This window comes from Notolabrus celidotus, chromosome 16, assembly GCF_009762535.1.
Source record: "Notolabrus celidotus isolate fNotCel1 chromosome 16, fNotCel1.pri, whole genome shotgun sequence".
NCBI lineage: Eukaryota > Metazoa > Chordata > Actinopteri > Labriformes > Labridae > Notolabrus > Notolabrus celidotus.
In genome coordinates, this window is record NC_048287.1 from 11,668,853 (window position 1) to 11,681,886 (window position 13,034).

Below are 13,034 nucleotides of genomic sequence, written 5' to 3' on the forward strand. Positions count from 1 at the left end.
CTCCGTGCTCTCTAGTCCATCAAAACCCACCAGTTGCGTTTTTTCGGAACGCAGCACGGAGCAGGACCACCAGACAGCGGTGATTTTCCCGCGGTAATCACTGAATCAATGATAATCCGACTCCTCTCTTTATCCATATTGTCTTTATTGGCCTCTAAAAACCTCTGACCTGTTGATTCCAGGCCTGGCTCCGCTGGTCATGACAGTTTGTGGTCATAGTTAAGTGAAAAACGATAAGTGTTTTATTCTTAAAATTAACCGGATGTTTTAATTTGGTTTTGGTGTCTGACTTCCTGTCCCGCTCGATCTGCTCTATGCTGATTGATACGTCATGCTAGAAGTCTTGTTTATCTGATCCGGAAGGCTCCGACCTGCCGGATTAGAGACGCACCCGGAACACAACAGAGCGGATCCAGGGGATGTTAACACATTGACTAGAATAGAAACCTATCAGATCCAGTGCTGTGACGGATGGGGGACGGACCCAACACAGATCTGGTGGAATATGGCCGTAAGAGTGCCCTGACATGTAACTGTCTGCTGTTCATTTTCTGTTTATCTGTTATTCCAGATGAAAATCAAGCTGTTCTAGTCAATTAGAATAATTAGTGTCATTTTAGCTTTTAAACTGTTGAAAGTTACTGCTGCACTGATCAACAACTGTATTCGATGCATGTCTTAATGTCAGAAGTGCCCCATTTGAACTGTGCCATCTTACAGTTCACTTTAATTCAAAAACTAAATTCAAGATTCAAAACTCAAGTTTCCTGTATTGTCATTCAGACAATATACCAGACAGATACACTGAAGAATGTAATCATAATGCATCTGGCTCAAGATACTAAACGAACAGATACAAAATATATATACATATACAAACAGCACAAACCAGTTCAATATAGATCTATGCACAAGCAGAGATGAATAGTAAGTTGTGGGTGTTTGTACAAAAACTTCATGTTGCATTGCAGTCAGTAACCAGCAGTGAAGAGCAGTGAAAAAACAACCTCTCCATTCACTGTTGATAGAACTAACTTTTATCAGGGTTGAGTTTTAATCAACAGTGAGCTCAGACAACACTTTTGTGTTTAGGTGCTGTGACAAAATCACCGACTGCATCTTGAAATGTGCTGTTGCATACAGCATATTACCCAATGTCATGCCCTATAAAGCTGCTGCTCCTAAACAAGATAGAGAAAACAAATATCTTACACTTAAGCCACCACACAATAATAGGCTGTCTCTGTGGAGTACTGATATTACCGGTGGGATTATAGAGTTTCATTCCTGTCAGAGCTGTTGTCTCTATCCGTGCTGTACTGTAACATAGACAAATGGCTAACATTTTTCACCCCATAATGCAGAATTTTCCAAAATCAAAGCCGGGAAATCTTGAAAATACACACAGATATAAATATTTATCACATTTCTCTTGTTGACCTCGTGTGCACTCTCACTGCCACACAGGGATTTCTGCCTGAAATGCTGTTGATGCTGATGTGTTTTCCCCGTATGTAATTTAACTGCAGGCGAGGAGCCACGGTGCATTTCTCTTGCGACGAGGGATATGAACTGCAGGGCTCAAAGAGCATTTCGTGTCTCAGAGTGACTGACAGCTATGTAGGCTGGAGTGACGATCGGCCTATCTGCAGAGGTAAGGACTCGTTGGTTGTCTATCTACGAACATGTGCGGTGGTAGTAAGCTAAACATGACCTCAATTTATATTTTTCATCCTTGGATAGCCTGATGTGGATGTCTTTTCTTGCGCTTGTGCTCCTGTTTTGTGTTGATTCCTATTTTGTTTTCTTCCTTTCTATATTGATTCTGTGTTCTCTGTTTCATTGTGACCGCCCTGACTTTGACCTCCAGCCAGCACTCTATTGCTTCCTGCTGTTTAGCCATGCTGGTGTAGTGATGCCCATCAGTCATGACCATTTTGATACAGGCAGCAAGAGTGCAGGCTGTTCCTGATGCTCATGTGGTCCTCACGTTTAGTTTCCACCCTCAGTGATACAAACTCATCAGGACAGATTTGATTGACCTTGAGGGGGTTGGCATGTTCTTTTGAGTCTAAAAGAAAAAAACCTGAACCCTTAAATTCTGCATAAATCACATGTTCATATATGAAGTTAACTCTAGTGTTTTATTTTGATATGCACACATCTTTCCACAAATGTGCAGCAAACTGTTAGAAGGTATGATTCACCAGAAGGAAATAATTTTGGTCTAAATTTAAAGGAATTATTGTTCCGACGCAGTTAAAAAGAATGAAGACAGAGAAAATGATTCAAAAATATTGATCAGGTAAATGCTTAGCATTTGTAATGGCTCATGGGGCTCAAAATATTAGTTGTTATATTTTTAACTTGAACATTGTGTTATTAGCTCTGCCATGTTCTCCACCACCAGGAGCATTTTAAGGTAAAGAAAGGTACCAGTTAAACATCAACACAACTCATTTACCCTTAAAGCTTGAATCAGTTTTAACTAATGTTTTATACTTTATGTGAACACAATGTGAAAATGTAAAAGAGGTTTATCTGCTTTTCACATCTCTGAAACATCTTCAGCTCATATTTCGGTTGCCTTTGCTGTTTATCTCAACTGCAGTCACAGCAGGCAGCTGCTTGGCTGTGATTAAGTTATAAAACGCACTACACAGACTACCTGCTCAGCATCAAACAGATACAGTTACTGACGAGTGTGAAACACAGTAAACACAGCAGGGCACATAACAGCTAAAGGGAATCACATTTTTATTTGGCTTTGTTTGGGACTGAAATGGAGTTAGTTGGCTGAAAGAAAAATAACAAGATAGCTGTGTGACTGGGGCGCCACACACTGTATCTCCAAGCAGCAACCTATGTTGTTGAAAAAATACATCCAGGGCAATAGTGCAAAAACTAGTTCCTTGAATGTCCAAATTTACATAACTAGGGGCACAGCAGAGTTGACTGACGGGTGGGCACATTGTAGCTGCTTGCCAAGGAGACCAAAGGCCAACCTTAACTCCCTCTCTCTGCCTGTGTCTTGGTTGATAGAACATTAGGTCGAGTGAACATTTCTGATATGAGACCTGTCGTCATTGTCCTTCAAAACTTCTATTCAAAAACCAGTGGTTGACATCACAGAGACTATTTCATGGAGATGAATACATGGTGGAGTGTGCAGCGTGTATAGCAAGGCTTAGTCCGTCAAATCCGTTCCTTTTTTAACATGTTTCCCTCCGTCTTTCACAGCTTACATTTGTCTCCTTTCTCCAGCAAAGTAAAAATTCCCCCAGAATGATTGAAAATGATGACTTGTTTCATTGATTGGACAAAACCAAATACTTTGTTGTTGCTGGTAAAGGTCCCTCTAATTACCAAATTCTGAGTGTGAAACAATTAGGCCAAACAATTGTGAATTTTACATTTTGAAAAAAGCACAATTAAAAATGGCATTTACAGAACAGTTTGGTTATTTTGGAGGTAATTTTGTCGATGTAATAAAAAATAGTCCTGTACTAACTTTGAACTATATGTGATTTTCATTCAAAAAGAATTAATTTTTTCAATTTTCTTTAACAGTCACCTTAATCCCTAGCAGGAACTTCCATGTCAGCCATTTTTTCTTTACCAGTGTCCCTTTAAAGCTTTAAATCTCTGACAGATTATTCAAATGTAATCGCCTGCAGCATTTTATCCCCTTTACATTCACCTATAGGCCATCTCTGTTACTCCACTTCAGTTAATGTGTTCTCAGAAATCCAGCTTACCACAGACACCCCCATTCTTTCTTTTGTCTTGGACTGATCCAATTTTACCTAAATTAAATTACAGTGCACAGGAGTGGGGGGTGATCTCGGAGGGATTATAGAGGTGGGGGCACAGTAAGCGCTCTGTCTCATCCAAGCTACTGTCAGTTCCCAGCTTTTCAGATAATTCTTTTGCGATGAAGGTCTTATTGTGACACATATGGCTTCAATTGTTCTTTGAAGGTAAAAAAAAAAATGAAGACAAAGAAGCAATTGAGCTTTTTGATTGTGGGCCACATTTAGTTGCTTTTCTGTTTTATGTACAGAAACAGTCAAGATTGAAATACCACCCAGAAATGTCAGTGAAATCACCCTTTAAGAATATCACATTCTATTATCTTCATTTAACCTTTTACACTGTGCCTTTTTTTCTCCTTCAATAAAGATAAAACATCATCCGGGAATAATGGAAGATCTGTATCCCAAATTAGCATTAGTCATCATTAAACAGCACCATCATTAGCACTGGAAAAAAAACTTCTCTCTGGCTCCAAAGTCTTTCTCCTGAAATGAAATTCAAGGCTTTCTTTCCTTGAATTATTATTATCTCTGTCTGTTCTCACAGACCTGCCAGTTCTTTGTCATGGACTTTTATTGCTTCGTGGCCTGCTGCACTTTCATATCGATAAAGACGCTGATCCCCGTGATTAGAAAAAATAGGAGGGATATGACGGCTTTGCTGGAGTTCCTCACTGATGTTATTTTCATTGAGGTCACCCTCACTGTCCGCACAACTCAAATTAATTTCCCCTTAACTTTGCCAAAGTTCTTTTTACATTTTCATAGGGGGGGTTTGTAGGGAGAGGGGTGGATCACGGAGTGGGGCTTGAACACCCGAAGGACCTCTCTGAGACATAACTCATTAAAATCTAGGTAGCTTGTTCAGCCCCTAAATACTTTCAGGTTATACCCTAAATATCTAGACAGGTATAACCTCACGTCCCTTAAACTGCTCATTAGGAATTCTACTTTAATTTGAAAGGGTATTTAACAGTTTTGCCATGCGGATACCCTCAGGCCTGAACACGAAAGTCGCACCGTCCTTTAAGCTTACTACACTGACCTACTCTTCCCAGACAGAACACCACAGCTAAAGCACTCGTTTTCTACTTGTGTTTCATGATTTTTTGATTACATTTCTGAAAACTGAGCTAGACTTCAGTAGTACCCAGCTGTTAAAAATGTTTTTCACCATGTATTCAACAAACACTAAAATGACAATGACAATGATAGTGGTAATCACTTTTTTCTATCATTATAGGATAAGACCCTGATAATATTTGGGAAGATAAACAAAAAAGACATGTGGGAAACTGAGATTGGATCATTCATGAGTCTATCCTTTGTGATGCCAAGTGTTCAAAGCAAAGCCCTCTATTTCGTTAAGATAGGATTTTAGCTTTCAATGAAATCATGGTTTAAAAAAACGTGTAAGCATTGCTGAGTATTTCCAAACATCAATTAACTTCCAAAAGTGATGTTTGCTTACAGTTCTCTGATCAAATATTAATCATCCCTAATGCACATGGCAAGAATTACGACTGCAAGTATGAGTAATAAGAGGTCTGAACAGGTGGAGGCTGAGGTGGTTGAGGGATGAATCTACACAACTAGAGGCCAAACAGCATCATGATTAATAGGTTTACAAAGTATTCCAGGAGAGCGTTTGAAACATGTTTCACCATTGTCAGAGTGAGTGTTTAAACTGCTGTTGACTCAAACGTACCTCTCTCTGTGTCTCTCCTTACAGCACCAATGTGTGGAGGTCAGTTGAGAGGACCTAGCAGTGTCATCACTTCTCCGAACTACCCTGTCCAGTATGACAACAATGCAAACTGCACTTGGGTGATCACAGCCACGGACACATCCAAGGTAAAAACAATATGAAATTGGATTTCGAAACTCTGCAGTGCTTGTTTAGCTGTGCCTCTCTAATCACCTCTTTCCATTTGTGTGTTAACTGGTGAGCTGAGCTGCCAGCAAACTGTAAAGCAGCTGAATGGTCTGTGCACCTGTTGGAGAGAGAGAGAGACTCGGGATGAAGCTCTTCTGCCATACATATGACTCGTTTTTTTACAGTTCATAATTGCTGCTGGACATTTTTTGGGGGCTGTTGAACACACCATGCGACAGGCACTCTCTCATAGAGAAATGTGAGCGATAAGGAAGATGAAACAGGAGGAAAAGAACCCTGGAACGTAGCCAACAGAAGACAAAGAGAGTAGTTAGGAACACCTGTGGTGGGCAAGAGGAGAGAAGAGTAAAAACAGAGAGGAAGAGTAATGGGGAGGTTTTCAGTGCTCGCTCAGAGGATATCATGAAAGTGTCATAGCCACTCAGACCATTGACTTTGAAGTTGTGTTCAAGGCCACCCAGCTGCTTTCCTGCCAAATATCTTTCTCTGAACTCAAGCTAAACAGTTTTACAAATCTGGTCTACTATCGCTCTGCGCCCAGTGAAGAGGAGGCCATGTGAGGTGAGAGGGAGGCAGAGGAGTAGTCTGATATAATGCACAGCGACCAATCCCCACCCTTTGCTTGCATTCGCACAAACACACACACACACATAGACACCCTGGGGTATACCCGGCGGGCAGCCTGCTGAAACAGACAGTGCTCCTTTGGACTGCCTCTTGCTCTGTGTCTGGTCTAGATGAAGATCGAGTGAGACTGTTCTGTCTGTTAAGAGGTGTAATGGCTTCTATTCCTGCCTGTATGCTTAGGACCAGCCAGAGGAGACGTTAGGTCAGGGAGGTAACTGATGCAGAACTGCAAAAGAGAGGTGACACACTGCTCTTCACAACCCTTTATGCAACCTCTCGACATTATGACTAATGTGGGTTCTTGTCAGGTGTTGCTCCCTCATCATGTCCTGAAGGAACCGATGCAGCTGTTTTTAGTTGACATTCATTTTAGAGTTCATCTCTCAGCAGCAGGGACACAGGGGTTTCTGTTTCTTGAATGTCAGACATGGTGTCAGAGATTGCAAACAATCTAAGGTATCTATATATTGTTGCTGTGCTGTTTTCTTTTTGTGTTTTCTCCTCCCCCGTCTCTGTGCCCCACCTGTTGCCTGGCAGATGGGAGATGAGTTTGCATTATGAAACTCTATTTATCGAGTGATCTGACCCATTTTGCCCACACACCATCCATCTCTTCACTTCACCTTAGCAATTTTCATTAGGCACTGAGTTTAACATAGGACAGAATGCAATTTGCATTTATATAAGCTTTTTCATTAGGCCTGGCTCTCTCGGCCCTCTGAAAACATTAAGAATTTGGAACAAATCATTGGCAGCCAATTTAAAACAGGAGACAAAGATAGTCCCCGCTTTGCTTATTATTTATTTTATACTTTATTCCACCAAATTACTTGTTTTTTTTTGTCTTTATTCATGATTATTTTTAAATAATAATATTCAAAACGTATTTCTTTGTCTTTTTTATTAAAGTTGGCCTTTGCTTCATTCAGCTTGGTTGTAATTTTTGTTTTTCTAACCTTTCTCCAGTGTTTTTAACACACAGCTACCTGCAAGATGAGATGAAGTAACTAGATCTGTTTTTTTCCAACTCAGTGTTAAATTCCAAAAATAAATATTTTTTGAACTTTAGTGTCACTTTTATGAGACATGGACGAACTTCTGACTTACATCAATTGTCATACCTTAAAACTTATATCATTAGTCCAGGCTTTTATATGATTTGTTTAAAATCTGTAAACTCGCCTTACCTTCATATGGGACATGTGAAGACAGACTTGTCATTATGTTTTTGTTATTTCTTTAGTTCCATCTTTGAAGCCAGCTCTGTCCTCCTTGTCCCTCCTGTCACTTTTGGGGGCATCAAGTGATTCAGCCTTCTTCTTCATCAACTTGTGGAAGACTGTAATTTTGGTCTATAACATGCTTGCCCACTATGGATTTTCTCATGTGTGTGATCCAGCTAACTGTTCACCCTCCTTCCTTTCACTTTGTAGTCTATTTTTTACTGCAACTGAAGTTGAACTTCAACTATGTTTCCTCTCATTTTAATAAAAATCACCAGAGAAGCATATATATTTGCTGCTTTTGCTGTGCAAACTTGACAGGCTGACAGGATTCAGGTCCTACTGATGTCTCTGCAGCTATGGCGATCAGTAAATGTGACGTGATGTGTTAAATGAAAGGAAATAATTGGATGTTTAATTACAAACCCTTAATGCATACAGGCTTCTTAGTGTGACCTGACTTTAGTTTTAAAAACACACAGCCACAAAAAGGGACTACTAAAAGGGATCCTGTCTTCAATTGAGATTGGCTTTAATTGGAAGTTTTTTGATACTTGAAGTCATTGTCAGTCTGGTTATGTTTGCTAATAAGGCGTCTGCAACCTGCTGATTTGATGAGCAAGGAGAAGGGGTCAGGCAGGCCATCTGGCAGGGAATTGAACACTTGAGAGTTACTCATTTTTGGAGATTGACATTCAGACTTCTTGGACACACCAAACTTATATTTATAAAAGTGTAATGCAGGAGTTGGATAGGCCCAATGAAAGCTCCTGAAGGTTTGTGCACATCTGCAAGCATATCAAAAAGTGATCACAATAACAGATGTTATACATAAAGTATACGTAGATGTTCCCCAGCTTTGAATGGAATCATGCCAGACAAATATTCATGCTGATTGATTGATGATAGATAGATGGACAGAGGGACCAAAAGTCACAGATGGAAAGGACTCTTCCCTCTACACCTGTTATGCGGGGCATTCAAGCATCTGTCATTCATGGTTGTCTCATTGATGTCCCTGCTCTTGTCCAGGTGATCAAGCTGACATTTGAGGATTTTGACCTGGAGCGAGGCTATGACACCTTGACAGTGGGAGACGGCGAGGTGGTGGGAGACCAGAAGACCATCTTCCATGTGTGAGTGACACCTTTGACCTCCATCTTTTTTGCCTTTAATCTCCCCACAGCTGTCTAACTTTCCTGGCTTTTATTCCACACCAATGTCTCTGGCAGTTATTTTCTCTTTTGCTACTCATGTTCTTTTTAATCATATTCTGTGTTTTGCGCTCTCCTTCCTTTTCAACTTTCTTCTTTTTGGCACACGCGCCTCTTCTCCTCCTACACTTCCTTTCAGCCAGCAGCTCTCCTCTCTCTTCCCTTTACCCTCCAGCTCTAGCCTCTCTCTTGCGCTGTTTCTCTTTCATTTCATCACCACCTGATGCAGCAGTGCATGAAAAATAGATGCCGTACCACATTGTCAATCATTGCTCTTTTCAATGTTAAAAACAAGATCAGAGCCATGTGGCGCCGCATTGCGAACTGCATATTGATGCCCCTAATGGAGTTTGCACTAGCAGATGCTCCATAACAATTCACAGGATGTTGTTATTAATTGTGCTGAAATTTACCACCTTAATAAAGTTTTTATAGATCAATTTTTACGCCAGGCTGCCTCGCCTGGGTGGGAACAGGGGGGAGGTGGGAGATAAATGCGAGAGAGGTTTGTGAAGGAGGGGTTGGTTGATGAGCAAAATCTCACTTTAATATTTGTGTGTATTTTCAACACACTCATTTTACACACTGAAAATGGCCTAAGCTATTCAATTAAGAACTCCCTCAGCCCTCATGGACTTCTTTATGATATGAAAGTAGATTGAGCAATTCTATCATTGCACACAAACAAACTTGAAACAATTTAGGACTGGAGGATTTACTGCAGCGATCAGCACAGTTTAACTTTGGACCGTATTTTTGTGACTCAGTGGTGCAGGCAAGCGTGAGCAGGGAGGAGGAGATTATTTTGTGCCTTACTTAAAGGTCAGTTGCATGTAACCCTGCTGCGGCACAGTCATAAATGTGATGGTAAATGGGTTGTAAATGTTTTCTCTCACTTCACCTGAAAGGCATTTCTGTTAGTGGAAGAGAAGAGGACACTCGATTTTAAATCTAGAACAGACATTAATGAACAAAAAGATGGCCTTGTGTTGTGAGTAGGGATGTCAAATTTGAATATAATCTGTGATCGATCAATTATAGATTAATTATTAAAAATAAACGTAGACGTTTTCCATGTCAAAAACAATGCCAAATGCATATCTAGACAGAGAAGAGCGATGATATGAAAGAGGGTTCAAGGAAGCCATCCACGTTAAGCTTGAACACCCTTCTCTCAACAGAGGTTAAGACACCATTCTCCTCATACAATGCTGTTTTGAATTCTCTGTCAAAACAAGTGAGAACATACTCACACCAGACATCATGTGACTCTAACGACCCACAGCTGACCCATCACCCTAACGACTGTCAGGAACTAGACTAGGAACTGTTACTCTTACTGATCTTGTTTCCTCTTGTCTAGATCTTTGCTTTTGTTGTTCTTGTTCTCGTATGTACGTCGCTTTGGATAAAAGCGTCTGCTAAATGACATTGTAACATTGTAACATTGTAACTAACGACTGCCAGGAGGTACTGAATGACTGTCAGGTGATAGGAGAACAACTGACAGGAACTAGACTAATGACCCTACTTAGGACCCTTTGTGATTACCTGGACACACCCACGACTGTTAGAGGCTTATATTTTCTAGCTCTTCCCCAGTCTGGTCAGAACTGAAGAAGCCTTTCGGAGAAGAGGTGATACGTCTTCAAGAATTTCTGCCTGTCCGGATCAAGCTTTGGATTACCATAACCTGGATGATTGAAAACCTTCACAGACAATACCTAATGCATTTTTTCCCCTAAATCAAATTTTCCTTAGCGTCACAATGTTCATAACTGACAGTATTGAATAGCTACGGATCATAATGAGGCGTATAAAACATGCTGAATATCAACGTGTGGAGCAGGCTCCTAAAAATAATCTCTGCGGACATACAGTCATAGAAAGTGAAGTCTCAGACTACAGCATGGGGATTTATTGCATCAAGAGAACTGAACAGAAACATATTTCAGACTGGAGGTGTCCAGTTTTCTGCCTACTCATTCTTATTTAAAAAATAAGCACATTTATGTGGTCAGGGGTCAGCTAGGAGCGCAACCGTCATAATCAGCCTGACAGCAGAGAAAAAAAGCGTTCGTGGAGAACTGTCACTCAGCTGCAGCCTCCGCAACACCTTTAGTCAGCTGATTCACTTTGAAACATGCTAACAAAAAACAACTCCCTGATAGCTTAACGAAGTATGAGACCACATGATGTTTGTTCCACGCAACATAAGTTAAAGGAAAAATGTAGGTGTAATTCAACTTGATGGAATGTTGTTAGCTGATCAGACAACATATCACTGAGAAAAATGTCACAATTTTGCTTGAAGTCAAAAGAATAATGTGAGGGAAAGGATTTTCCTTGGAAATGTAAAAAATTGATTTTTCCGAAGCTCATACACACATTTTCAGGAGCTAATGCTAACCAAGAAGTCTGCAGAAATGGACTCCATATATCCACACACTACTTTCTTACGACTCCCACCATCCTCCACCCGCCATCACTAAAATTAGATCCCTTAATCATTTACTCTGCAGCTACACACTTCTTAATTAGAGCTGGGTGGAATTACTACTCAAATGGATTAAATTACTTCTATGGCATTGACTGATTTCGCCTTCATTTCCCACTTTCTTGTCTCCAACTGTTTTGAATTAAAGGGTTAGAATAAAAAAAAGGCTCCGTAGACTCGAATCGCCTGCAACCGTTTCAGAGCACATTTCTTTGATGAGAAAAGTGAGATAGTTTAATATATAACTTTAGGTGTTGTTTTGCTGCTTGCATTAAAGTTTTTAATGATGCACTGGAAACAGGGCCTTGGGCTGTCAAAGTGACACCAAATTCACTGCAGTAAGTGCAAACGCTGCTTATAATAAATGAAGCAACTGATCCCTGATCCACAATTAATGCACCTTGCAGTCATTTTATGTGTAACGCAAACAAAGAGGGTATTAAAGATGATTTATCTCTAAGAAACATTTATACTCATCTTTTTTTGCAGCTTGTCTGGTACAACAACTCCGGACCTTGTGGTCAGCACCAGTCACCAGATGTGGCTAAATTTTAAAACGGACGACACCAGTGGCTCCCTGGGCTTCAAGGTGTCATATGAAGGTAAGGATGATGGGATGTGCCGTCTTTTTGTCTGTATGTGAAAGTAAAAAAATGTTCACACCACAGAATAACTGTTTTTTTTTTTTTCGTTATTTACCCTTTGGCACTGTCACTTGCTGCTCAAGGCTAACAACTTGGGCTCTGATTAACACATTTCACATCTGAGACGTTTGGACTGAAGCTTGACAGAGTCCCTTTTGCGTCACAGCATTTGTTCAACATTTACAGCTACGAAGTTGAGACAGGGACGTGCTCCATTAGTCGACTAAACAATTAGATGTCAGCACCCTCGCTAATCAGCACCACATGTTTTGAATTGGTAAATGTAGATGACATTATATATGTAGGCTGTGTCCTCTTAATCTGGCGTATAAACACTCAACTCAAGTAATGCATAACTAGCACAGTTATGTGGATGTTAACCTGCAAGAGGGACTGAAGACGAGTGGAGCTAGCTCTGCTAATATTGCTAGACTCAGCAAACCAACTGACTCTGTGATCCTGTGTTTGGCCACGTTGAACATTGTGCTCAATTTTGACTATTTTCAGGGTGTTTTCTTACCTTTAGACTTTGTTTGTCAGAATTTATATTCTTTTTAAGTGATTTGGAAATCAGTTGCTTCAAAACATCACTGTGGACATGAAAATGAAAAACATAAAGTAACTGGGTTCAAGCAATCCCTGAATTGCTTGTTTAATTTCAACTAGACAAAATGATGCTTTCAAACTGATTATCTGCGTCCTGTCCAAGGCCTTGAATGCTAATAAAGAATGACAATAAGGGCACGTTATCATAAATTCTACTGTTTTATAACTATTGTTCATTCAAGCTGATCAATCAGTTAATGTACCAATCATTTGCCTCCATTGCATATATTCAGATAATAATGCATGAAAAGGAACAATTCTGTGAACTTGTGAATGTCTCTCTCTCTCCTCTCTCTCTCTCTCTCTCTCTCTCTCTCTCTCTCTCTCTCTCTCTCTCTCTCTCTCTCTCTCTCTCTCTCTCTCTCTCTCTCTCTGTGTGTGTGTGTGTACAGGGAGTTTGCCAGAGCTCTTTTTCTAAGGAAGTCTGCCTTTTGCCTCTCAGAAGCACAGTCAGTCCTCTCCCTTGCCCACAGATGCTTATTTTTCATCAGTAAAAATAACAGAGAAAGTG

The 13,034-nt window shown here is 40.3% G+C and overlaps 1 protein-coding gene across 1 annotated transcript in view; it reads left to right on the forward strand.

Moving 5' to 3' along the window:
- The window catches only part of csmd2 (CUB and Sushi multiple domains 2), a 253,729-nt gene that overhangs the window by 134,349 nt on the left and 106,346 nt on the right, over positions 1-13,034 (forward strand). Inside the window, 4 exon segments of the mRNA XM_034704867.1 lie at positions 1,530-1,654; positions 5,548-5,669; positions 8,595-8,698; positions 11,763-11,875. Of these exon segments, the coding sequence (XP_034560758.1) occupies positions 1,530-1,654; positions 5,548-5,669; positions 8,595-8,698; positions 11,763-11,875 (464 nt within the window).